The sequence below is a fragment of the Bos taurus genome, chromosome 14 (genome assembly GCF_002263795.3).
Source record: "Bos taurus isolate L1 Dominette 01449 registration number 42190680 breed Hereford chromosome 14, ARS-UCD2.0, whole genome shotgun sequence".
Classification (NCBI taxonomy): Eukaryota; Metazoa; Chordata; class Mammalia; order Artiodactyla; family Bovidae; genus Bos; species Bos taurus.
Genome location: NC_037341.1, coordinates 64118045 through 64146011, shown reverse-complemented (window position 1 = coordinate 64146011; position 27967 = coordinate 64118045). Strand labels below are relative to the sequence as shown.

Here is a 27967-nt window from a genome sequence, read left to right as displayed (position 1 = left end):
CTAATTAGGTTTAATGACATTTCTGGAACAGAGTGAGTGGTATACAGCCCAGGAGCACACCCACACGTGCAGTCAAGTATCCGTACAAGGTGAAGAATTACCAAGGGCTCGGGGTGGCAGGTGGCTGAGCCTTTCTTAATCTGCGGTGCTTTCATCTGTGCTTGTGGTGGCAAGAGTGTGGGTCCTGAAGGTTCACTTGGGAGGGCTTTGCTGAGCACCTCCAGTGGCCCTCTGTGATCTGGGTGCTGGGATATAGTAATGATCGAGACCAGCAATGCCCTTGGTCTCCCGTGGCTTAAGTTCAGAAGATCAGGCGTGTGGGCAGATTGCTCCCTCATCTGTCCTGAACATATGAATATTTACCTTCCAGGCCTGTTGTGACATTAGATGTCATCTGCAGTGACTCACACCTGCAGGTGTTGTCAGGACTTCCTCCTTCCAGATCACTGTAGACAGGGATAAACAGATCTACTGGGGAAGAAATCATGCTTTTCCTGAAGCAGGTCAAGTGTCTGATATATGGAAACTGCTTGTGCGTAAAGAATCACCAGCAAACCTTTATCCCCACTGTGGACAGTCTGGCGCAGATTCTTGTTAGTGGATCAGAGAGGAAGTAGGCTCTTCATGGGATCTCTTCGTGGAATATTAATAAATGTTGGTATCGACCCATAATACTCTTTTACAGTTTCAACTGATTTTGTTAAAACTAAGAGTACAATAGTTTTCACTCAAGTACCATCTTTTGATTGTATTCTTTATTTCAGAGTATAGTGAAGTGCATTAAGTTAGTGACCTAGCCTTAAGCAGTTATTTCAAACAAAACCAAGGAACATAACCTTGAAATACATCTCTAGTGATCCTGGAAGTACTTCACAGAATAAAAAGTATGCTAGAAAATTCATGACTTACAGAAATCATTGTATACTAACTTCCTCGATTTCCTCTGGTCTATTTTTGACCAGCAGCAAGTAAATCATAATCATCTGTGTTAAGCTTTAGAGGTCTGATATTCAAAACGTATTGTAGGTTTTTGTGGTCCTGTGCTAAGGGCCTTAGTAAGTAGATAGGTGCAAATAAAATTTTCCCTTGGATCTGTCAGTAACAAGAACCTGGTGCAAAGCCTACTCTGAGCCGGTGCCATGCGGGCTCTGTTAGCCCATGGGGGTGAGGGGGCGACCCTGGGAGGGGGGCTTGAAGGAGTAGGCAGTGCCTGTTGCCTGGGAGCTCAGTCTCACTTGGGGAAGAGCAAGTGCCAAAGGGGACTGGTTTAAAAGAAAGGAAGTAACCACAGATTGATTGCTCTGGGTTTGCCTTTCTGGTATGTTGCCAGGTCCCCAAGGTGAAATATCAGATATGCATGTATGTGAGAGTTCAGTCCTAACAGATATGCCAGGTTAGTGTAAGTTAGGGAGTGATCTTCATAACAAATGACATGTAATATTTCTGTCTCCTTTAGGGCCCTGGAGCTTCATCCATTCTCTATCAAGCCTCTTCTTCGACGAGCAATGGCCTATGAAACTGTAGAGCAGTATCAGAAAGCTTACGTGGATTATAAAACAGTGTTGCAAATAGACTGTGGAATCCAGTTAGCAAATGACAGTATTAACAGGTAACCTAATCGAGGCCGCTGCCCGAGGGCGAGTTGTTTTCTAATGTAATGAGGTTTCGTTTCTTCCCCTCCTTTCAGAACCAGGTCAAGGTGTGGACATGTCCTTCCTTATTGGCATTATATGGATGCGTGCCTTTTTTCACCCCTTCCAAACCAAATGGTTCTCACTCTCTAACTTTCTAACTGTCCCGTGATATGTTTTGAGTTGTCCTCTGACGCCCAATGTTATATATGATATACACTTAATTTTAAAAACAGCACAGGGTATGGCTCTTCTGTGCAACTCAAGATGTACAGAATTTGATTTTAGTATTTGTTAACATCTGTGGGGTTAGAAGGGTGTTTTCAGTGATGTCATACGTCAGTACTGATTATAGGACGAGATCCAAAAATGCAGTGAAGCCTGCCTGCCATGTTGAGTCGTCTTCTGCAGGATCTGCAGGTATTCATTGGCACCACATCTGTCAGTGGAAACATATTTTATTTTCTCCTCAGGAGAGTGGATGTTTCATGAGCCTACTAGATGTTTGTGTTCTATGCCCTTTAGATAGACACTCATCTAGGATGGTGATGGCTTCCCTTGTGGCTCAATCAGTGAAGAACCTGCCTGCAAAGTGGGAGACCTGGGTTCGATCCCTGGATGGGGAAGATCCCTGGAAGAGGGCATGGCCATCCACTCCAGTATTCTTGCCTGGAGAATCCCTATGGACAGAGGAGCCTGGCCGGCTACAGTTCATGGGGTCACAAAGAGTCAGACACGACTGAGCGACTAAGCACAGCACAGGATGGTTAAATAGCACAGAATTTGGATTTAATTTATATTATGACCTATTTACTCCCTAGGTGAGAACGGGAAAGTAAGAGCTTCCAGATTTCATAAACTGCTTTCACGTGAACTTTGAAAAGTTACTACTTGGCTAACATTTCCAGTTACGTATGATATTTTCTAATTTCATTTGTCCGAAGTATAATCTCTTTCAAGGATTTTTGTGTGTCACACTGTGCCTTGTGTTGATGTAGTGTACCATGTCCCACACACCCCACAGAAAGAGAGGAAGGGGGAAAATGACACAGTCTCTGTCTTTAAGCAAAGTAGAATGTAGCTAGGGGGGAACAACTTAACATAAGATACGTTATCCCCAAGCAGGAACGTTAGTTGATGAGTGAGGGGATCACAGAGGGGTCAGGCTGCCCTGGTCTGTGGGCTGCAGCTTTGGAGAATGAGCACTGGAGGTGGTCAGTGAAGGGCATTGACTGACCACGGAGGGGACCTTGAACAAAGCTGAAGAAGATGAGAACTCGTGACTTATAGTCCTGCCTTACCTCCCCACCTGGTCCTACTGCACTTTGGAGAAAACTGTTGGAAAGATCTGTATGTTGAGTGGGCAGCTTTTCTCTGGTGCTTCTTCTCCATGGTTGCTAGGGACCCACCTGTTGGGAAGAAAAGACAAGATACTGGTTATTGGATCTAGAGTGGAACCCGATGGAACCGTGGGCATTCAGGGCATGGTCTCCATCCTGTAAAATCAGGTGTGTCCCTGGGAGCCCTCCAAGCCTTTTCTCCTGCTGCACAGCCGCCTGGTTGCACATCACTTGCTGCCTCCACATGGGCTCCTGAAGGCTCTTCTTCCCTGCTTTTGTCCGGCTAAGTCCCTTCTTACCTTTAGGTGAGGACATCCCATGATCCACCCATCTCCCCCAGCACACGTGCCCCTCAGGCTCCTCTCCCTCCAAGCTGTGCCTTCTTTCCATATTATCTCTTTTCATAAAGTTCTTTTAGATTCATTCCACTAAGAGTTCTGGGAAGTCAGGGTTGTGTTTTATCCAGCTGTGCTGTTGCAGTACCTTGTACAGCAGGCATCCTCAGTAAAACTGTGTGGAGTGAATGCATTCTCCAGCAGACCCTGTGCTGTGGGTTTCTGCTGTTAATTCGCCCATCCTCTGCCTGGGGGTCTCTGAGATGGTTGGAAAAGTAGGATCTTCTCCCCGGGTTAGAAGTTCTTGTGAAAAAAAGTGGGCAGACACCTGAAGTGTCTGCCAGAGACAAGGGGCCTGTGAAGAGGTGTTTTAGGAACTCTGGTTCATAGTGATAGACTGAATGGGTCTGAAGAGAGAAATTTATGTCCAAGAGACTGGGATCATTCATATTTCTGAACCTTCTACATTTTTTACACTTTAAAAAAAATTGAAGTACAATTCACATAACAACTGAATTTACTATTTTTAGGTGTACAATTTAGTGGCCTTTAGTACACTCACAGTATTGGACAGCCACCACCTCTAATAGTTCCAAAATACTTCATTCCCTTCCCCCGCAAAGGGAAACCCCCATTAAGCCCCTGATTTGCTTTCTGTCTCTGTGGATTTACCTATTCTGGAGAGTTCATATAAATAGAAACATGCAGTGTGTAGCTTTTGTGCCTGACTCACATAGCTTATGTTTTCAAGGTTGGTCCGTGGTGTGGCATGTGTGATGATGTCATTTCTTTTTATGACTGAGCAATATTCCACTGTGTGGATGTGTCGCACCCATCCATCTGTTGAAGGACATTTCGGCTGTTCCCACCATTTGGCTATTGTGAATAGCACTGCTGTGAACATCATGTGCGAGGTTTTGTTTGCATACCTGTTTTCAGTTCCTTTTGGGGTATTCCTAGGCATGGAATTGCTGGATCATACGGTAATTCTGTTTAGTTTTTTGAGAATTGTATTGTAATTTTTAGGTGTACTCAAGAAGGTGCTTTTACACAGATTGACTTTTAAGACTCATTCATTTTTTTAATGGAATGGTAATTGCTTATGTATCATTTTATGAGAAGGTGAGGAGGCTTTGTCTGGTTTTGGCATATATATTTTCTGTAAAATAGTCATTAAAAAATTTCACTATTCCTTTTCATGAACCCTGTATTTATGCTTGCTTTTCCATCTAAGCAGCTTTTTTTTTTTGGAAAAAAAAATTTAAACATCTATGCTTATTTTGTTTCTTCCATTAACCATATTCCTCTTTTCCTCTCCAGGAATCTCATATGTTACATTTCCCTGCATATACTTATTTACTCCCTGGCAACACATCATCTCTTTTAAGCTGCTTCTTCCTTCCTTTCTGCTGATAATACAAGTTTTGCTTGAAAATTCTTTTTTCTAAAGCGTCCTTTTCTTCTGCTGTGGTGGGTGGTTATGCATTATTTTTCAAAAAAATATTTTTGCACTAAAATATGAAATGTAGCTATCATAACCAAAGATCACTGTTGAAATTTAAGTTTATGAAACTGTAGGGAGAATGTATGTATTATATTTGGCTGTATATAAATATAATTTTTTCACATAAAAAGTACTACTGAGTTAACTAATTTGAATGCATTCTACTAATTACCAGTGACTTTCTCAGTCTTGGGGAGCACCTTTTTTTTAAAACCAGATTTATCCCAGACATAATTTAGTTTTGTCTTAAAATCTAAGTATGATACTTTGTGTGTTTAAAATGATGCAAAAGTGATAATCAGGGGTGGTAATCTGAATATTATTTATAGCCATTAGCAAATGTCATTAATACAAGGGTCCTTGTAGTAGACTCCATTATCAAATTCTTTCATCTTTATGCATATGAAAAACACAATGAGTGGATCGTTTTAGAGATGAAACAATGCAGGTAAGAGTATCAACCGTTCGTTAATGTTTCAAGAAGAAGCACTATTCCATTTGACAGCCACTCCTCATCAGTTTTGGGCTTCCCAGGTGGCTGCGTGGTAAAGAATCCTGCCAGTGCAGGAGACACAGGTTCGATTCCTGGGTTGGGAAGATCCCCTGGAGAGGGGAATGGCAACCCACTCTTGCCTGGGAAATCTCATGGACAGAGGAGCCTGGTGGGCTACAGTCTGTGGCGTTGCAAAGAGTCAGACATGACTGAGCAACTAAGCACACACGTACACGCCCTCATCAGTTTCAGCAGCCAGTCCTGTGTGCCTATTTTTAGTATACAGTTTGGGCATAGCCATTCTAAAGTACTTCTTTTGATACAAAAAAGATCTAAAGTTACATAGTTTGGAGCAACTTTTAAAAGTCCTTTCAAAGACAGTTTATGTGGACAGCATATAGCTCAAGTTGCTGTGTTTTCTACAGGGAAGTATACAAATGCATGTTGTTGTTCAGTCGCCAAGTCGTGTCCAACTCTCTGTGACCCCGTGAGCTGTGTAGCATTTGTAAGTTTTACCTTGATGTACCCTTCAGTAATATAAAAAAGCAAACTGCATGATCGACAGAGGAAACTGATTTTCTTTTTAGGATAACAAAGATTTTGATCGCTCTGGATGGCCCAAACTGGCGGGAGAAGCTGCCACCCATACCTGCTGTGCCCACCTCCACACAAGTCCGGGCTTGGCGGCCTGCAGCAGAGACGCCCCCAGACCAAGTGGGAGATTCCTGTTGCCATCCCCAGCCGGGCATGCCAGGTAGGGGAAGCCTGCACTCATTTCTTCTGAGGGTTATTGTCAGCTGTGCATGTTATTTTCTCAGTAGAGCGGGAGGATAAGTGCGTGATATCAGGCATCAGACCTGGGTTTAAGTTCAAGACCCTGCTCTCCCTCTGTCTAACTGCAGAGTCTTAAGGAGTTGCTGCCCACCTCCAGTGTCTTCATGTATGTGAAAGGGGGAGATGTGAATAACTGTCTCACGGAGTTATGCTCAGGAATAAGTGGAGATATGCATATGGTATTCTCAGTACAACGTGCTGCCTGTGTAAGCGTACAGTAACCTCTTCATAGAGTTGGACTGTAAAGAAAGCTGAGCACTGAAGAACTGATGTTTTTGAACTGTGGTGTTAGAGAAGACTCTTGAGAGTCCCTTGGACTGCAAGGAGATCCAACCAGTCCATCCTAAAGGAAATCAGTCCTGAATGTTCATTGGAAGGACTGATGTTGAAGCTGAAACTCCAATACTTTGGCCACCTGATGCAAAGAAGTGACCCATTTGAAAAGACCCTGATGCTGGGAAAGATTGAAGGTGGGAGGAGAAGGGGACAATGGAGGATGAGATGGTTGGATGGCATCACCAACTCAATGGACATGAGTTTGAGTCAGCTCCGGAAGTTGGTGATGGACAGGGAGGCCTGGCGTGCTGCAGTCCATGGGGTCACAAAGAGTTGGACACGACTGAGTGACTGAACTGAACTGACTGAACCTCTTCATAAAGGTTGTTATTGTTTAATCGCTCAGTAGTGTCTGACTCTTTGCAACCCCATGGACTATAGCTCCGGCTCCTCTGTCCATGGGATTTCCCAGGTAAGAATACTGGAGTGGCTTGCCACTTCTTCCTCCAGGGGATCTTCCTGATCTGAGCATTGAACCTGTATCTCCCTCATTGCAGATGAATTCTTTACCACTGAGCCACCAGGGAAGCTCCTAATAAAGTTTGAGTCAGCATTATTATTAATAATAAGAAAAAGAATTAAGTAGCCATGTGGTTCTCATCATACCATGAATGTGGTGGCAAGGCTAGTGTAATGAAATTGATGTTTTTGAAAGAATAAAGCCTTATAACATGTATCTTAGCGGGACCTCCTTCTCCCTTACATCATAGTCGTTCAGGTCCACAAGTGCATCCCCACAGTGCCCACCTCAGCACTTTGTGTAGAGTGTGTAGTCAGTGTGACTTCACACTGGCCTTCTGCCTGAAAGCCAGCTGAGGCTCCGTTTCTACTGCCTGCTTAAGGACCCATGTGTGTCTTTGTTGGGCTTCATCTTGCAAAGCCCCTGAGGTTCCTGAACTGGCATGTCCCGAAGGCTGGTGTTAGACCCTCACCCTTTTCTTTGCCTAGAAAGAAGAGGCAGGGAACTTCTGCCAAGGCTTTTAAATGGGCAGCAGTCCTGGGGAAGCTGTAGAGATCTCTAGTTTCTAGAGGCTGTAATCAGTGGGGACTGGCACAAAGTATTTGGTCAGTAAAGGGTAGCTCTTCATTATTAATAACATGCAAAAACTAACCATGCTGTAGATATGTGCTAGCAAGTCATGAGCACAAGAATAATCAGTTCTTTCTGTTCATATTTATTAGTGAGACTGGATTCCACATTCCTAAAAACAGTGTGGGAAGAAAAGCTTGAGGAAAAATTTTCAGCAAATTAGAGGGAAAAAATCCTCTGTAATAATCTGTTTTAGAGCTTATATAGACGCCAAGATTTATGGCGAGTGTCATTTGGCTGCATAGTGTGAGATTTTTTGAAACATGAAACATTAGGCAGAAATATTCTGTGATTTGAAATAAGGGATGAAAAATTAATATTCTTGCCATTTGTGCAGAGGGACAAATAAGGTTATCATTTATATTCCAAGTTTATACTATAAATTCAGTGCATCTATCAGGATTTTTAGAGCACAGAATTTAAAGATATATTTTAAAATTTAAGTTATGGATTTTTATTTTATATCTACTCTATAAAGTTAATACATAGATTTAAAAGTTTAAATTTTAATATTTTATGTATGGTAGACAACCTTGGTTGCAAGTCACAGAAAATCTGTTGACTTATAACTGTAAGGAGATAGTTTTGGCTCAAAGTAACTGAAAGGGCCTGGGCAGGCTCCAAAATCAGGCGTGATTTGTCAGCGCTCAGGGTATGGCCAGAAATACAGAACTGTAACAGTTTTAGACTTAATGACTGCACAGATCAGTGTCCAAAGAGAGAGAGAGACACCACTGCTTTTGGTGGTATTAATTTAAGGATTAGGAAATACATTGCCCTAAAGATCTAGCTTTTTTTAGCCTGTTGTTCTGTAGGCTAAACTGTCTTGGTATTTATTCTAATGAGTCATATGCTCTTTCCTGAGCCACTCCCTCAGTGATGAAAAAAATGCCCTGATTGACTTAGACCCAAGTTCTGATTGGTGGGGTCAGTTTCCCCTGGACACGTGGGCTGAGTAGGAGAGGAGTGAGAGCTGCGTGAATATCGAGGTACCCTTAGGAAGAAGGGAATGGATCCTGAGTGGAGGGTCATGCTCACGGCAAGATAATAGGCAACAGTAATAGTTAGGACTCTCTGATTGCCAGTAACAGAAAACCCAACAATGAATGTCTTAAGCAGAAAAGGTTGTTCATTGGCTCCCCCCTTGTGGAAAAGTCCACAGGTAGGATAGCTGCCCGGGCAGCTAGATTCAGGGCTCAGAGGTTATTCTTGAGCTCTCTGTCTTGGCATCTCTTTTGCTCTGTTGACCCCATTCTCAGACAGATTCTCCCCTTGTATTGCACAATGACAAAATAGCCTTTTATCCTCATGTTCCACAGGGAAAAGCAAGAATTACCTTAGCAGAAGCTGCCACAAAAATCTTATTGTCACTTATTGGCTCTCATAGGTCCTTCCCTGACCAATTAGCTGACTGTGGCCAAGGGAGTATAATGTGCTGGTTAGTAAAGCACTGCTGCTGCTGCTGCTAAGTCGCTTCAGTCGTGTCCGACTCTCTGCGACCCCATAGACGGCAGCCCATCAGGCTCCCCCGTCCCTGGGATTCTCCAGGCAAGAACACTGGAGTGGGTTGCCATTTCCTTCTCCATAGTAAAGCACAGATTACCCCAAAAGGTAGGGCTGGGGTGAGGTTTGCTTTGCTGAAACCACAGGAGCAGAGAGGGGAGGAGGTGTGGTTTTTCCAAGGAAACTTGGACTGTTGGAAGAAGTCTAATTAAGGCTTTAATGGGTTTGTTCATTCATTTTTCACGACATAGTTACCGTCTCCAGCAGAGAGAAGGCATACCAATATGGATAAAATGATACAATCGCTTGTATTTTATTTTCTAATTTGAAAAAACTGTGTCGTCATTGTGTAATCAAATTTTTACTTGTAGCCAATTTATCTTTTTAATTCATATACAACATTTTGTTCCATTTAGACTTTAGCTCTGTATGGTTTGTGGTCACTTAGTTTACAGTATACTTAAAGTTTTGTAGAGGTGCTTGTATGAATAATTCCACTTTTTGTGTGTGTTCCATAGATGAAAACGTATTTAAAACCCTTAAAGAAGAAGGAAATCAATGTGTAAAAGACAAAAACTATAAAGATGCCCTTAGTAAATACAGTGAATGCTTGAAGATTAACAACAAGGAATGTGCCATTTATACAAACAGGCAAGTTCTCTGCCACTTGCTGTATTTCTTATGTTGATATTTTTGATGAAAAAATTATAGACTGATTAATTGCCAAAATTTTTTCCCATGACTCTGAGAATTTGGTATATATAGTAAATTGTTCTAAGTGAGTTTTTTGTTTTTTTGTTTTTTTTAAGAAGTAAGGCCATAGGAGAGATTGAAAGCCTGAGGTGTCTTGGTATCTTGTTGCTGGGAGGGCTGACACGGGCTGTGTTAGGGCTGTGTTAGGGTTCCTGCTCAGCCATGGCTGGCTTGGCTGGTGCTGCCCCTCTCTCCCTGGTGTGAGGCCTCCCTGCCCCCGCTCCGTCCCTGGTGTGAGGCCTCCCTGCCCCTCCCTCCCTGGTGTGAGGCCTCCCTGCCCCCCTCCCTCTCTGGTGTGAGGCCTCCCTGCCCCTCCCTCCCTGGTGTGAGGCCTCCCTGCCCCCCTCCCTCCCTGGTGTGAGGCCTCCCGGCCCCTCCCTCCCTGGTGTGAGGCCTCCCTGCCCCCCTCCCTCTCTGGTGTGAGGCCTCCCTGCCCCTCCCTCCCTGGTGTGAGGCCTCCCTGCCCCTCCCTCCCTGGTGTGAGGCCTCCCTGCCCCCCTCCCTCTCTGGTGTGAGGCCTCCCTGCCCCCCTCCTTCCCTGGTGTGAGGCCTCCCTGCCCCTCCCTCCCTGGTGTGAGGCCTCCCTGCCCCACTCCCTCCCTGGTGTGAGGCCTCCCGGCCCCTCCCTCCCTGGTGTGAGGCCTCCCTGCCCCCCTCCCTCTCTGGTGTGAGGCCTCCCTGCCCCTCCCTCCCTGGTGTGAGGCCTCCCTGCCCCCCTCCCTCCCTGGTGTGAGGCCTCCCTGCCCCTCCCTCCCTGGTGTGAGGCCTCCCTGCCCCCCTCCCTCTCTGGTGTGAGGCCTCCCTGCCCCCCTCCCTCCCTGGTGTGAGGCCTCCCTGCCCCTCCCTCCCTGGTGTGAGGCCTCCCTGCCCCCCTCCCTCCCTGGTGTGAGGCCTCCCTGCCCCCCTCCCTCCCTGGTGTGAGGCCTCCCTGCCCCCCTCCCTCTCTGGTGTGAGGCCTCCCTGCCCTTCCTTGCCTGGTGTGAGGCCTCCCTGCCCCTCCCTCCCTGGTGTGAGGCCTCCCTGCCCCTCCCTCCCTGGTGTGAGGCCTCCCTGCCCCTCCCTCCCTGGTGTGAGGCCTCCCTGCCCCCCTCCCTCCCTGGTGTGAGGCCTCCCTGCCCCTCCCTCCCTGGTGTGAGGTCTCCCTGCCCCTCCCTCCCTGGTGTGAGGCCTCCCTGCCCCCCTCCCTCCCTGGTGTGAGGCCTCCCTGCCCCCCTCCCTCCCTGGTGTGAGGCCTCCCTGCCCCCTCCCTCTCTGGTGTGAGGCCTCAACCTCCAGAGTGGGACCGCGAATCAGCTGTCTTGCATGCTAGTGTCTCCAGTGCCCCTTTCCTCTTGAAGTACTGAGGGCAGGGTCCGTGTCTTCTCGAGTGTAGTCGGGATGAGCCGAGTGTTCCAGAACGCTGCTCACGTTATGGTGAAAAAGGTAGTTACCTGGAATACAGTGATTGGGGATTTTTTAGGTAGTAGAGAGTCTTCAGTGACAAGGACGAATAAGGTATGGTTTCTAAAGAATAGTGACTCGGCGTGGGGTTTTGTAGCTGTTTCAGAAAATGTTTTAAACTTGTCACTGTTTTGTTTTGGCCATGTTTTCCTCTTTTTGGCGACCTTCTTTTGTGAAAAGTTCTCGTTCTAAACCAGCAGGTATTTTTCTGCCCGTCTCCTGTTCGGTCTTTGTGGTCTTGGGCGTCAGTGGCCTCTTAATTTTCCCCAGAGACTGCCTCCCCTCTCCTGCTCGCATGCCTGGCACTCCTCTGCTCCCTCTCTAAGGTTTTCTTTTCTTTTTTTTAAGCCTTTTCTTTCCCTGCTGTTCTTGGGTTTCTAAAGGTGTAGATCTCTTTTTCGCTCGAATATCCTCTGGCCCATTTCATATTCTCCCCAGCTCCATTTACCACCTTCCAGTTCTGAGCTCCACATCTCTGTGGACATGAGTTTGAGCAAGCTCTGGGAGTTGGTGATGGACAGGGAGGCCTGGCGAGCTGCAGTCCACGGGGTCACAAAGAGTCGGACACGACTGAGCGACTGAACTGACTGATCTCTGTCTCTGAGCCCTGGACCTGAGCGCCGCCGCCCTGCCTTCTGTGCTCATGATGGGTTCTCACCCCTGACCCACGCCTCCCTCGTCAGTCCATGCAGCGCAGGTGTCCTGACTTCTAAACTCTTCTAGGACTTCTAAACTCCTTTCCATCCCCCCTCCCCATCAGTCCCGCTCTGGCTGTCACCAACTCCCCCTCACCGTCTGCCGCACCCTCCCGGTGTCCCCGGCCCAGCCTCGTCCCCTCCGATTCTCCACTTGGCAGCTAGAGTGACCTTCCCCAAACACAGTGAATGGGTCCGCCTCTGTTTAAAAACCCATCGTGCGTACTAAGTTGCTTCAGACTCCATGGACAGTAGCCCGCCAGGCTCCTCTGTCCATGGGATTCTCCAGGCAAGAATACTGGAGTGGGTGGCCATGCTCTCCTGCAGAGGATCTTCCTGACCCAGGGATCGAACCTGTGTCTCTCACGTCTCCTGCATTGGCAGGTGGGTTCTTTACCACTAGCACCACCTGGGAAAACCTTAAAAACCCATCACCAGACTCCATTAAGTGCTGGATAAAGCTCAGCCTCCTGCCAGGCCCTTCCTGTCTGGCCTCCCCTTCCCCAAACCTCCCCTACACTCCTGCCATAGGTAGCGCCAGGAGCGCCACGTTCTCTGTCACTGTTGAACTCTGCGGGGCTGTGCGCCCTCCCTCCATCTTAAGTCTCAGCCCTGCGCCTTCCCATTGGATAATACTCGCTGCGCACGTACTCTGGGCTTCAACTTGAATGTCCCTTCTTCTGGGAAGTCTTCCCTGACTGTCTTTTCACTTCAGCTTCACCACGTCTGAAGAGATTCTCAGCTCTGTGTTCCCAGAGCATCCTTTACAGATTTCATTGCATTTGCTTCTTTTGATAGACTGTCTCTTCCCCTAGACTGCAGCCTCCTTGAGGGCCTGGACTGTTTGGATTGCAGTGGTATCCCCAGGGTCCCTAATTCCAAGTATTGCCAGAAAATGGCATCGCTGGAGAAAAAAATGTTAGGTTTCAATTGCAGCAGCTGTGTTATAGAAACAGACTTATTTAGTTATTTTCTGATTTCTATTAGCTGCCCCAGTTTATGGATATGTTGTTTTTACCTTTGATAATGCTGAGTTCCATTTCATTACACCAGAGCCCTCTGTTACTTGAAGCTGGGCCAATTTGAAGAGGCAAAGCAGGACTGTGAACAGGCCCTTCAGATGGATCACGGGAATGTGAAAGCTTGCTATAGACGAGCCCTTGCTCACAAAGGGCTCAAGGTGAGGAAACCTTCGTTTTCATATGTCAGGGTCATCTCTGAACAAATCACGTGCTTTCGATGAACATAAATTACGGGCTTGAGGAATGGGTGTGGCAGTATCCTGGGGTTTAAGCCTGGTTCCGTACTCACCAATCCTGAAATCTAGGAAGATGCCGCAGATTTCTAAGATTCCTTCCAGCTCAAGAATGAGGATTTATTTCCTGGTTTTCTAAGGAGTGTTGTTAGTTAGAATAGGTGCACTTTAAGGGACAGGAATGTTTGCTGAGTTACTGAAGGCCCCGGCAGTGCTGCTGGGTTCCTCGGGCAGAGGACTGGGGTTGTCTGTGGTGGGGCGGGGAGGAAGGAATGGAACAGAGGCCGGGAGGTTCATGTGATTTGAGCCTTAAACTGGCAAGTGGTCCCTAGGAGGCCATAGGACCGCATTCTTCTCCAAGAAAACCACACCATTATTTTCAAAGACAGTTTATATAATTACACTTTTCTTGACGCTGCTGCTTCTGTGTGGAAAACTGAAGTGAACATTCTCATTTGTAGAAAATAACAACACAAGGAAAACTCAGAACATCCTGGGAAATAGCATTTCCTGCAATGGTATTTTTAAAGAATCTGATTAAAGTTTAATACAATGAAGTTCACACATTGTACAGGTCATTGACTTTTCTTTCTTCTTTAAATTTATTTTTTAATCGAGATATAATTGACATTTTAGTATCAGATGTACAGCATAGTGATTTGATCTTTGTATGTATTGTGAAATGATCAGATGATCACAGTATGTTTAGTTCACCATACAGCAGCTGCTGCTGCTGCTAAGTCGCTTCAGTCGTGTCCAACTCTGTGCGACCCCAGAGACGGCAGCCCACCAGGCTCCCCCGTCCATGGGATTCTCCAGGCAAGAATGCTGGAGCGGGCTGCCATTTCCTTCTCCAAGTTCACTATACAGTTAACACATTTTTTTCTTGTGATGAGAACTTTCAAGATTTATTCTCTCGGAGACTCTCAAATGTACAGTATGCTATCATTGCCTCTTGTCATCATGCTGTACATTACATCTCCATGGCTTATTTCGTAACTGAAATTTCATACCTTCTGAACATCTTTGACCATTCTGCCCATCCTCTACTCCCCAACGCCCACCTTTCCTCTGGCAACCACTAGTTTTGTTCTCTGTTTCTGTGAGTTCAGGTTGTTTCTCAGTGTTGGGTTTACTTTTTTTTTTTTTTAGCCAGGTCTGGGGACTGGCTCAGAGGGTAAAACATCTGTCTGCAAGGTGGAAGACCAGGGTTTGGTCCCTGAGACCTGGGTTCGATACCTGGGTCAGGAAGATCCCCTGGAGAAGGAAATGGCAACCCACTCCAGTACTCTTGCCTGGAAAATCCCATGAACAGAGAAGCCTGCAGGCTACAAGCCCATGGGGTCGCAAAGAGTTGGACACGACTGAGCGACTTCATTTTTTCATTTTTTTCTTTTTTTGGATTCCACATATAAGAGATCATATGATAATTGTCTTTCTCTATATGACCAATTTTACTTAGCATGATGCCTTCAAAGTCCATCATGTTGTCACAAATGGTAAGACTTCCCTTTTTAATGGCTGAATAGCATTCCATTATGTAGATATACCACATTTTCTTTATCCATTCGTTCATCGATGGACACTTAGGCTGCTGTTGTGAATAATGCTGCAGTGAGCATGGGAATGTCTTTTTGAATTAGAGTTTCTGCTTCCTTCGGATAAGTACTGGGGCCGTGTCCTGCGTTCTGTCTCGGGTGGCTGTGATGTGATGTGTGCTGTGCAGTGTGATGAGGGAGGGTGTACAGCAGGAGGGAGAGGTTTGAGGGCAGAGTGTTGACCTTACTGAGTTTGAGAGAATTCTTTTAACTCCATAAAAGCTAGGTTTTGTTGAAAGAGGGTGGTCATGTTTTTTGTGTCCTGTATCAGGTAAGGATGTGTGCTTGTGTGCTCTGAGCATTCAGGCTTTTCTAGAGCCTAGATCCCCTCAGCTTGCAGTGGAGTGACCCCGGTACTGAGGCAGGATGACCCGTCACGACCCCTCAGCCATGCTGCTGCCCTGCCTCCCCTCCCCGGCCCTTCCTTTTGTTATAAAGGATACAGATGAACAGCCAATTGAAGAGGTGCAGAGGGCAAGGTCCAGAAGTGTCCCAAGTGTAGGAGCTTCCACCCTGATGAAAGTGGGCCGTGTTACCCTCTGGGATGTGACTGCCCCATTCGCCGGCCCAGCAGCTCCGCAGCAGCCCTGGATTCCCAGTGCCCAGGCCACCTGACCACCACCACCATGCGCCCCCCAACTCCTCTTTTTTTGTTAACAACATACTCATTTGTAAACCTCACGTAAAGATTTCCTAGGAGGGGTGTGGCACCATGAATTAAAAGAGGCTTCTTGAAAGTTTACTCAATTGTTTTTTAACTTCATGGATTGGGTCCATGAGGCAGTCATGATGTGTGTGACTCATGAGCTTCTATATCAAGATTCTAAACTCTTAGAGCAGGTTTATCCCATACTGGCTGCCTCACTGTTTGAAAGACTGGAATTTTGTACTTCCTTGGAATGAATTCTGGAAATTGCATTACAATGCAGAAAGAGAATCCCAACTTTTAGTAATCCTACCCCGGTAGAGTATGAGACTGGCAGCTTGTTTTTCTGGTTTGATCTCTCATAGTTTTATCTATATCCCCTGTGGTTTGAGTTATGTGCCAAGTGAATTTAATTTGAGTATCTTCAAAGGCTGCTTATAAAATGCATCAGAACTCACACTTGGACTGGCTTCCGCTGTATGACTGCTAAGGAGGTGGCCCACGAGCCCACAGGGAGCAGGGCCTTGCCTGTGCTTCTGAGCTAAACTCTGCTTTCTCAGATATTTTATTTGTTTTCTAGCTGGCTTAAATTTTTTTTTCCTTGTGTGCCAGGTTTGAAAACTACAGAGTTTTCCTTCTTTTTTTCCCTATATAGTCTTATTTTCGGCTGCACTGGGTCTTCATTGCTGTATGCTGGCTTTCCCTAGTTGCAGAAAGCGGGGGCTCCTCTCTAATTGTGGTGCATTGGCTTCTCACTCCTGTGGCTTCTCTTGTTGCAGAGCACAGGCTTTAGGGCACGCGGGCCTGGTAATTGGCAGATGGGCTCAGTCGCCTCATGACATGTGGGATCTTCCCGGACCAGGGATAAAACCCATGTCCCTTGCATTGGCAGGCGGATTCTTAACCACTGGGCCACCAGGGAAGTCCAGGGCTTTTCTTACTGTTCAGCTGTTCTTCATAAGAAAAGATAACTGAGCATCTTGGGTTTAGTTACAGTTTGTTTACTCTCTCAAGTGCCACGCGTGTGCTGGGCTGTGGGAGCATAGAGGTGGTGAGACATGTAGCCTGCCCTTGGAAATTGACAGCCATCCAGGGACGCCAGCAGGCCCAAAGTATCAAAAACAGTAACATCATCTAAAGTAATTGTTGTTATTGTAGTTTAAGCACATTTATTAATAGTAAATATTGTCACAAACATATGTGATTTATCTTTTTTTTTTAAGGCCTACTAAGGTCTGACATGACTGAGCGACTTCCCTTTCACTTTTCACTTTCATGCATTGGAGAAGGCAATGGCAACCCACTCCAGTGTTCTTGCCTGGAGAATCCCAGGGACGGGGGAGCCTGGTGGGCTGCCGTCTCTGGGGTCGCACAGAGTTGGACACGACTGAAGCGACTTAGCAGCAGCAGCAGCAAGGTCATTAGCGTCTCTTCCTGTCCTCCTTTTTTGCTGGAGCCACTTTCCTCTGTGTGTGAGCTCTGCCCTTCACTCCAAGGGCTTGCTTCCCTTCCAGTCTCCTTTGCTCTGACAGGCAGTGTCAAAGGAGACTCCTGCCCCTTGTTAGTATCTGTCTCAACCCTTGCTTTTCTTACTTGCGTAAATGATGGTGCACGCATGCTTACTTTATTTAATTCGTCTATTCCCTCGTCTTATTATTGTTTTCCCTCATAAGACATGAGCTTCCATGAGGGCCCAGGCCCCGCTGTCTGCTCCACCACCGTGTCCCAGCCCACAGCACACGGAGCACCGGTGACCCGTCTGGTCTGACACTGTGTTGACCCAGCGGCCTCCTCTGCACCCCCCACCCCATGGCTGTCCGGCCCTTCCTGCTCTCGGGCCCTCTCTTCACACTGCCTGCCTCTGTTTATCATTTATCAAAGTGTATTTCTTGCTTTCTTAGGTTTTCTTCTAACCAAACAGATTGGTTCTTTAGGCACAAGCTTTCCTTGAACGGATGGAAAAAGAGTCACATCCACGCCTCGGTGGTGACCCTCCATTTCCAAGACTCCATATTCAGGCCTCTCCCTTGAGCTCCACAACCGTCCTCACACCCGCCTTCTGCTCATTGCTGCCTTGATCATCTCAAAGATCATCTTTCTGTGCCTCGGTTTCCTCGTCTTTAAATGGGGACAGTAAAAGTTAGTATTTATCCGGCGGTTGTGGGACTAAAACGGGGAGAAGGAAGACTAGTCCCCCTTCCGCCTGCCCTGCCGCCCACCGCCGTGCTTTTCCGCATGGTTCCCTCCCTGCTGAACACCCGGGATGGAGACCCAGGGCCACTTGTTTTCTTGCAGCAGGTTCTGACTGTGCTCTGGTGACACACTGCTGTGTGCAGATTGGTTGTCAATAGTACCGATATACTATATAAGTGAAGTCGCTCAGTCGTGTCCGACTCTTTGCGATCCCATGGACTGTTGTCTACCAGGCTTCTCTGTCCATGGGATTTTCCAGGCAAGAGTACTGGAGTGGGTTGCCATTTCCTTCTCCAGGGGATCTTCCTGACCCAGGGATCGAACCCAGGTCTCTTGCATTGCAGGCAGACGCTTTACCCTCTGAGCCACCAGGGAAGCCCGATGTACTATACAGTTCGTAAATAATTCACCTTTTTTAAACAATAAGTTAGAGCAGTTTAAGGCTGTCCCTTTAAGCACATCGCTCTTGCTCTGGTCTATTGCTGGGTGGAGTGGGAAGGGCTGTGTCCTTACAGCTAGTCCCCCAGGAATGTCACATAACCACTAACTCATTTTACCTGTGCTTCGTGTCCAGTGCATGCTATTATTATATGTCACGAATACTTGAGAGGTTACACATCACTGGGATTCTTCGCCTCCTCACAGAATTACTTTTGGCTTAATCAGAACATGAGTCTGGTCTATAGTTCTGGAATATGGCCTCTCACCAGCGGGCTGATTTTGTGGTGTCCTCTGTCACCATATTCCGTGCAGTGTTTGGTTAAACACAACACTTTTCATTTCCTTCCACCTCTCCAAGGTATTGCCTGACTCTTTATGGGAGAATAAATATTGACTCTAGCCTGTCTGGACAGTTTACAACTCCAAGGGTGTTATGGAATAGGATATTACGGTAACAACTAAGATTTGTCCAGCTCTTTGTAGGTGTAAGCCACTCACGTTTTATTAATTCATTTATTACTTGGCACAGCCCTGTGAAAACTAGAATGAAGAATCTCTTGTTATTCCTATTTTAAAGATGAGAAAACTGAAGCTCAGAAAGGTGATGTGGGGTCTAGCTCAAGTTTTTGCTGCTAGTAGGTGCTGATACGAGGCTGTTGCTTCTTTGATTCATTCATTTAGCAGACAATGCCTGTGTGTCAGGGACAGTGAAAGCTGTGGTGATACAGAATTTAACTTCTGACTCCAGATTCTGTGCTCACTCTTCGGTGTTACGTGTGTGTGTGCTCAGTTGCTCAGTCGTGTCTGACTCTTTGGGACCCTGTGGACTGTAGCCCACCAGGCTCCTCTGTCCAGGCAAGAAGACTGGAGTGGGTTGCCATGCCCTCCTCCAGGGCATCTTGCCGACCCAGGGATCAAACTTGAGTCTCGTGAATTGGCAGGTGAATTCTTTATCACTGAGCCATCTGGGAAGCCCCTGTTGTGTTACGGATTATAGTATCGTAGCCCAAGACTTAGCTCATAGGCCTGACTTTATTACTGTGGTACTAATGGGAACCTACTGTGCATGCTCTGTGTACTTATCTCACCAGTCTCCCTTTCAGGCTCATCTGTGCCCCTTCTCCTTTTATTTATGAGAATTATTTTCTCTGCCCTCCTGCTTTCAGAATTATCAGAAAAGTTTAAACGATCTCAATAAAGTTCTCCTGCTAGACCCAAGTATTGTTGAGGCAAAAATGGAACTGGAAGAGGTAACCAGAATCCTTAATATTAAGGATAATACAGCATCATTCAACAAAGAAAAGGAGAGAAGGAAAATTGAGATTCAAGAGGTACGTGTATTTGATTATCTCTGAAAGTACTCTTTGGAGATCCTATACTCATATGGGATTCTGAGGTCATATTCCTATGAATTTTTAAAATTCTGTGTTTTTATCCTGGTAATCAATGAAGACATTTTAACAGATTATAATGACAAAATTTTTCTTTTGTTGTGGTAACTGGCCATTGCATTTCCACCTTGGATCTAAGAACCTGTTGGGTGTCTGCATTCTTTCTTTCTGTGCTCCCCTTCCTCCATGCCACCTGGCCTGTGGTTTTATTGCTTCCATCCAGGTTGCCCTGTGAGCCTGTGACCACTGAGCTTTGCTTCCTGATTGACCTGAAGAACCCTAGAGGACTGATTCAGTTTCAGCGTCCTGCACACCACACCCAGAGAGGTTCCTGATCAGTTCAGACCTTTCTTAGTATTTGTAAACAAGATCAGCCTCATCAGGGGTCCTGGACCACCCTAGAACCAAACCTGCCTTTGTGATTTCAGATAACCCAGTGCCTTGTGTTGTAGCCTTTAGTGAAGAATGTCAGCTCGTGGATCCCTATGTATCCATGAATGCTCATATCAACCTGTCTATCATCTTATATTTCCACTAAGAGTAGGAGGCTAATACCTGAAAGAAGCAAGGGAGTTTTTTCCCCACTAAGGAGGGAAGAAAAAAACTGTTTTTAAGAGAACTGAAAAATGTAACTTCACGTCCCTATCAAATATAAGGAAATAAGTAAATATAAAATCTGTCATGAAGAAGAGATATAAAGTTGTTATAGGTCTTCTTTTACACAGCAGCTTTTACTCATGGAAAATTATAAAAATTTCATGGTCCTATTCTCAATGTCAAAAAAAATTTTAAACCTTAAAAAAAGAATACTTTTATGAATGGATGCTTAGACTTTAAAACTTCTCTTCCTAAAAAATAAGGAGATTTTATGATTTATTGCAAGTTACATATTTTTCACTTAGAACTTGACTAAAATACAGCCCATGGTGTTTTTCAGTTCCCTCCTGTTTTAATGAAAGTAACCTGGGGGTGTGTGCAGGCACTGCTGTCTGGGTCACGGTGTAATTCTCCTCCTCCTGCAGGTGAGTGAAGGCCATCGGGAAGAGCCTGAGAGGACCTCGAAGGAGGTCCCCATGGATGGCCTTGCTTCTGAGAATGGGGACACCAGCAACGGGCCACAAGAGCTCTATGAGAAACTGCTGATCTCCAAGCCTAACAATGCCTACGAATTTGGTCAGGTTATAAACGCCATCAGCACGAGAAAAGATCAAGGAGCCTGCGCACACCTGCTAGCCATCACTGAACCGAAAGATTTGCCAGTGTTGTTAAGTAACAAACTTGAAGGGGACACATTCCTCCTCCTCCTCCAGTCTCTGAAAAGTCATCTTATTGATAAAGATCCCTCCTTGGTGTATCAGCATCTTTTATATCTGAGCAAAGCAGAAAGGTTTAAGGTAAGTGGCAAAAATATCTCATTCGTGGAGATAGATTCTTTTAGGGTTCTTATAACTTTAAAATGTTCATTTATAAGCTGATATAATTTTTTCCCTTATTGCAGATGATGTTGACACTAATTAGCAAAGGCCAAAAGGAGCAGATTAAGCAGCTCTTTGATGACCTCTCAGATGCACCCAACAAACATTTTACTTTAGAAGATGTACAAGCCCTCAAAAGGGACTATGATCTTTAAATCAAGATAATGGTTAGATTTTTTCCATGTATGTATGTGTCCCGGTAATGCCAGTGAGATGGTATTGTAATAGAGCTGCATGGATAAAACCTGGCTTAGAAAAGATCCCTTGGTCTGGACTATAAAATATTTTACTTATTTTTATACACAGAACACGTATATTCTACAATCTGCTTTTTATTAGTTGTAAATATTTTCTTATGTACCAGAACTAACATCTTTATATTTAATAATAAGTATATTTGGAACTTGTTAAGATGCATTTTAATTTATATTATACATTTTCTCTTAATGACTTGTTAAAATTTTGAGTTAAATTCTACTTCTTTGGGCTATGAAGCAGTCCTCTTAAGTTTGATAGAAATGTCATTTCTTTATAGTTCATTTTTAAAAGTGAAAATCATTAACAGTGATTATTACATCACCTTTATTTTCTGCTAAGATATATATAAATCCCATTTTATATTAACTTGTGGATGACAGGCCTCTAAGATGAAACACAACATTTAAGTCTATAATATGAAATGATTATTAAATAAACTGTGGTTATTTAGAGCTATAAGAGGAACCTATTTTTTTCTAATATGGAAGTATTGCCTACTAATTAAGAGCAGAAATTGCCAAAAATTCTATTACTAGATTTTTAAAGGCTGGTTTCCCTTGTGTGTTGTTTATATAAGCAATAACAGAACCAGCACTGTATAAAATCAACCAAGCCTGCATTTCTATTTGAATTGTCACTTGCACATTTCCCCCAAACATTTTAAATTACTTCTCCCTCCTTTGTCTCCTCCTCCTTTAAGCATGATCATATTTATTCCCTTAGTGCAAAAGGGAAAATGAAGAACTCTTTATATTGAGAGCTCGCTTGTTACTTGGGTCAAAGTAAAGGTATTTCTTACAATAAAACATTCAGGTCTCTATCAGTGTGCTGTCATTTATTCCTGTAGTCTTTGGTCAGTTCTCTTTTTTCTGGAGCATTTTCTTGTTCTTCAGAAGAGCAGATGAAAGAAGACTATCACATTCATTATTACCATACCCATTATTATTTTATCTAATATTTAATAATTAAAGAATATTTAAAGTGTTGTGGGGAAATGGTTTCAAACTGCCATTTTTCCTTAAAATATTTATTTATTTATTTACGGCTGTGCTGGGTCTTCATTGCTGTGCAGGCTTTTCTCTAGTTGAGGTGCACAGGCTTCAGCTTGCAGGGGCTTCTCTTGTTGTGGAGCAGGGACTGTAGGGCATGTGGGCTTCAGTAGCTGTGGCTCCCAGGCTCTAGAACATCGGCTCAGTACTTGTGGCGCATGGGCTTGGTTGCTCCTTGGCACGTGGGATCTTCCCAGACCAGGGATCCAATCCACGTCTCGTGCATTGGGCGGGCAGATTCTTTACCACTGAGCCACCAGGGAAGCGCCCCCCACCCCAATTTTTCTTTTAAACTATTCTTTCCTAAGTTCATAAATGAAAATCTACTGTGATGGGTATTTAACTCTAGTCTTCAAGCAAAAAAAAAAAAAAAATAGTTTTCTCCTTTTGAATGATAGTTTTTTTGTATAAGCAAATGAGGGAGTGTGTTAGTAACTGTATAGTAGAAAGATAAAAAGGAAACAGGTACATACCGAGTACTGGCTGCAGGGGACAGCCTCCCCCATGGAGGCGTGGGAAGCAGTGGGCCGTCCCAACTGTTGGGGTCACACCTGGAGACACTTGTTTCTCTGCAGCAGCACCAGCAGAGGTGGCACTTCCATGACGGAAGGAAGGGAAGAGGAGGTGAAGGAAGCAGGCAAGAATATCAAGGGCATGAAAGGAGCACAGTTCCTGCAGACTGCTTCAGAACTTCAGCAGGAAGTCTGCCCATGAGTCTCTGGGAGTACCACTCAGGGATCTCTCCGCTGGGTCTGTGGGCATCCCCAAGTGCTAACCCCACACCCCCTCCCATTCTGTGGCATGCCTCTGAGCGTGCAGGCAGTGAGAGCAATCTCAGTAGTTGGAGGATTCGCAGAAGAGTGGACCAGGGTGTGCAGGTAAGAGAGAAATTGCAGTTGGAGCTGTATATAACACTACCTTCTAGAAAACAAAAGAGAGATTTCCAGCAGCCACTCTGGTGAACTCTAGGAACAATAAGAAACATCAGAGTTCCTCCACAAGGCTGAACAAGAAGAGTGGAGGAGGTCTACCCATTCAGAAATCGAGGAAACCCCTCATATAGCAACACCAGCGATCAGTACCAGTACCCCAGTACCGTCTAAAGGCAACCAGTAAAGACTTAAGGAGAGGTCGGCTACTTCAGATACAGAAGCAGCAACACAAAGATACAAGGAACATGAAAAATCAAGAAAATATATCACCCCCAAAAGATACCAATAATTCTGCAACAACTGAGCTCAAAGCCTCAAAATACTCTGATGTAGCTGATAAAAATGTCAAAATAGCTGTTTTGAAGAAAGCTACAGGAAAACTCAAAGATAGCTTAATGATAATAGGAATGAAAATACATGAACAAAATTAACTCTGCCAAGAAATCACAAAAAAAGAATAAAACTCTGGAGCTGAAAATTTCAGTACATGAGATAAAGAGTGCACTGGACAGCCTCTGCAGTAGTGCATTTCTTCCAACAGTAAATGACTTAGGGGATGAGAATTTTTAAATAAATCACAATTTAAAAAGCAAAGAAAGCATGTATGATCTATGGGATTTGAGAGAAGATATATGCTAGGAGAATTGGGAATCCAGACAGGGAAGGGGACATAACATTTACTTAAATATTAGCTGAAAACTTCCCAAACCTGGGGAGACTTGGACACCCAAATTCACAAAGCTAATAGATCACCCTGTTATCTAAATGTGAAAATGCCTTCTTCAAGACACACTGTAATGAAATTACTACAAATCAAAGCATCTTAAAGGCAGCCAGGGGGTTAAAAACGTGTAACCTACAATGGAGAAGGAAATGGTAACCCGCTCGAGTGTTCTAGCCTGGAAAATCCCATGGACAGAGGAACCTGGCAGGCTACAGTCCATGGGTCACAAAGAGTTGGACACGACTGAGCGACGGAGTATGAGTATAACCTACAAAGGTACATCCATTAGATTAGCAATAGGTTTCTCACCAAAACCTCAGTCTAGGAGACAGCAGAATTACATATTCAAAGTGTTGAAGGGTAAAAAATGCCAACCAAGAATACTCCATATAGCAAAGTTATTCTTCAGATAGGAAGGAAAAATACCTTCTCAGACAAACAAAAGCTGAGGGAGTTTATCACCATTAGACCTGCCTTGCAAGAAATGTTAAAAGGAGTGCTTCAAGCTGAAATGAAGAGAGGCTCATCAGTGACATGAAAACACCTTTATACCTGTAAAGATGAAAAATATGTACTCAAATTTAGAAAATTCTATAATAGGATGCTTTATTAGCCACTTTAATTATAGATAATGGTTAAAGGAAAAGTATTAAAAATAACTATAGCTATTATAATTTGTTCACAAATATACAACATAAAAAGATAATTATGACATCAAAAATATAAAAGGGAGGGGAGTGAGGGTGGAAATTTCATGGGGAAATGAAGATGCTATCAGTGTAAAATGGACTGTCATCTATGAGCTGTTTTAGGTAAGCCTTGTGGTCATGTATGGATGTGAGAGTTGGACTGTGAAGAAGGCTGAGCGCCAAAGAATTGATGCTTTTGAACTGTGGTGTTGGAGAAGACTCTTGAGAGTCCCTTGGACTACAAAGAGATCCAACCAGTCCATTCTGAAGGAGATCAGCCGTGGGATTTCTTTGGAAGGAATGATGCTAAAGCTGAAGCTCCAGTACTTTGGCCACCTCATGTGAAGAGTTGATTCATTGGAAAAGACCCTGATGCTGGGAGGGATTGGGGGCAAGAGGAGAAGGGGACGACAGAGGATGAGATGGCTGGATGGCATCACTGACTCGATGGACGTGAGTCTCAGTGAACTCCGCGAGTTGGTGATGGACAGGGAGGCCTGGCATGCTGCGATTCATGGGGTCACAAAGAGTCGGACACGACTGAGCGACTGATCTGATCTGATCTGTGGTAATCAACAAAGCAAAAATCTAGAGTAGATTCATGAAAGATTTTTAAAAAGGATAATAGCATACCATCATGGAAAACCACTTTACAAAGATGAAAATGAATGAAAAAGAAACAGAAGGAAAAAAAAAAAAACCAGAAGCAGAGGGAAAAGAAACAATGGAAATAAAAACCACCAGAAAACAGTAAGATAGAAAGTCCTTACATATGTGTTCATCAATTAAAAGGAGTGGCTGGATTGATTAAAAAACAAGATCCATCCCCGCCCCCAACAAAAAACAAAACAAAACAAAAAACAAGACCCAACTATATGCTTCCTTCAAGAGAAGGAAGTTCCTTCACTTCAACTTTAAAGACACACAGACCCAAAATAAAGGGATGGAAGAAGATATTCCAATACAGGTGGAAACCACAAAAACTGGGATAGCAAACTTATATCAGACAAAATAGACCTTAAGCCAAAAACAATAAAAAGCGAAGAGAGTCATTATGTAATAATAAAAGGAGTCAATAAGCAGGAAGATATAACAATCATACAGATGGGGATATGCACTCAACATGGGAGCATCTAAATATATGACTAAGTGGGATTTATCCTTGGGCTACAAGAATGGTTCAACATATGCAAGTTAATAAATGTTATCCACCATATTAATAGAAATGAAAAAAAATCCCACAGTCATCTCAATAGGTACAGAAAAAAAGCATATAACAAATGCAGCATCCCTTCGTGATAAAAACTTGCAACAGATTAAATACAGAAGAAACATACCTCAACATAAAAAAAGCCATATGTGACAAGCTCACAGCAAACCTACTAAAGAGTAAAAAATTGAAAGTCCTCTGAGATTAGGAACAAGACAATTGTTCTTATTCAATATTAGTATTGGGAATCCTCACTAGAGCAATTAGGCAAGACAATGAAAGAAAAGGCATCCAAATTGGAAAGAAAGGAGTAAAATTTTCATTATTTGCAGATAGATGATATGATTTTCTATCCAGTTGGCCCTCACTATCCATGGATTGACTTCTGGGGTTGACTGGATCTACAGATTCAGAATCCATGAAAGGGCCAACTGTACTACACCCTTTTTTTAAATAAGGGACTTATGCATACATGAATTTTGGTATTGGGGGGGATTCCAGAAATCAGTCCCCCATAGACACCAAGGGATGACAGTTTAGAAAATCCCGGTCTCAACCAATAATATCGTTAGAACTAATCAACAAATTTAGTAAAGTTGTAGGATACAAACTCATCTTATAGAAATCAGTTGCATTTCTATACACTAATAATTAAACACCTGAAAAATAAAACTATCCCACGCACAATGGGCTTCACAGGTGGTGCTAATAGTAACCCGCCTGCTAATGCAGGAGACAAGAGAGATGTGGGTTTGATCCCTGGGTGGGGAAGATCCCCTAGAGGAACGCATGGCAACCCACTCCAGTGTTCTTGCCTGGAGGATGCCATGGACAGAGGAGCCTGGCGGGCTACAGACACAACTGAGCATGTACATGCATGCACAATAGCGTCAAAAGCAATAAATTTAATGAAATAAATTTAATGAAAGATCTATATAAAACTACAAGACTTTGTTGAAAGAAATCAAAGATGACACAAACAAATGGGAAGATATCCTCCCACTCATGAATTGGAAGAATTAATAGTGTTAAAATGTCCATATTACCCAAAGCCATCTTTCTGGGATTCAGTGCAATCTCTATCAAAATTCAAATGGCATTTTTCACAGAAATAGAAAAAAAAGGCCCCAAATTTGTTTAGAACCACTAAAGGCCCCAACAATTAAAACAATTACAAGAGAAAAGAGAAAGCTGAGGTGCCGCGGGGTCCAGTCCCGGTTGGATCCAGGGATTCCCTCAGGAGGATGGCGTCGGCAAAAGGATAGATAAAAGGAGAAAGAGATAAGGAAAGAATTTTGCAGTTGAGAAAATAGAGGAGAGAAAAGAGGCTGATATTCCTTGGTTTACGCAGAAAGCCAATAAAGCTCCAGCATGGGACTTGCTCTGTTCACGTAGGCCACAGGCTCCCTCTCGAATCACGGAAGGTGCCCCACCCTGGGCACCTTCTCAAGTAGGTCCCAGGCAGGAAAGTGAATGCAGAGGGCCCCTGCACTCCAGGGAATCAGCCTGAAAAGGAAAAGCAAAGAGAAAGAACGACATGGGGAGACCAAGCTTCAGTGAGCAAGGCCCACACTTTATTTTCCAAAGTAGTTTTTATACCTTAAGTTGTGCATAGAGGATAATGGGCGGGGAGAGGCGGCAGGCAGAGTCATACAAGGTCAGCAGTCGATCCTTATCAAAGCCAGGCTTTTTTTCTACAAACGTATCATATGCAAAAGCTTTAGGTAATTTACATCATCTTCTGGCCAGGAGGCCTGTTAACATTTTATGACCCTTTCTTCAGAAAACTTATTTTTCTCTAAAGGTGATTATTCTAAAGTCAGGTGCCACCCTCCGAAAGCATTAGATAAAGTTGCATTCCTATAGGGCAAAAGTGTGGTGGGCTATAACAAGAAAAGAATTAACTCAAGGGTCCAAGGTTATAAACATTAAAGCTACTACTTACATTTCTATATACCAACTATATTAATCAATACACTCCCAGGGACACAGTAGGTAAGGGATATGGAAACTTGGCAGCAAGCATTAGCTCAACAAAGAAATCCTCTACTACTTCTAACAATTTTAACTCTCTGAGAAGCTCTGCATTGTTAGAATATCTTAAGCTTCCCATGCCTCTCGTGGTTGGGAGGCTGTGAACAATCACATGCAT

General features: G+C 44.3%; 1 protein-coding gene across 2 annotated transcripts in view; it reads left to right on the top strand.

Annotated features, from left to right (window-relative positions):
• Nucleotides 1-22031, top strand: part of SPAG1 (sperm associated antigen 1) — an 87635-nt gene extending 65604 nt beyond the window's left edge. For both annotated transcript variants that reach the window (XM_025001876.2, XM_059874376.1), the window contains 7 exons: nt 1457-1609; nt 5891-6057; nt 9585-9717; nt 13008-13134; nt 19254-19418; nt 20501-20872; nt 20977-22031. In XM_025001876.2, the coding sequence (XP_024857644.1) occupies nt 1457-1609; nt 5891-6057; nt 9585-9717; nt 13008-13134; nt 19254-19418; nt 20501-20872; nt 20977-21108 (1249 nt within the window). In that variant the 3' untranslated portion in view covers nt 21109-22031. The remainder of the gene's footprint in view (nt 1-1456; nt 1610-5890; nt 6058-9584; nt 9718-13007; nt 13135-19253; nt 19419-20500; nt 20873-20976) is intronic.
• Nucleotides 22032-27967: the final 5936 nt, after the last annotated feature.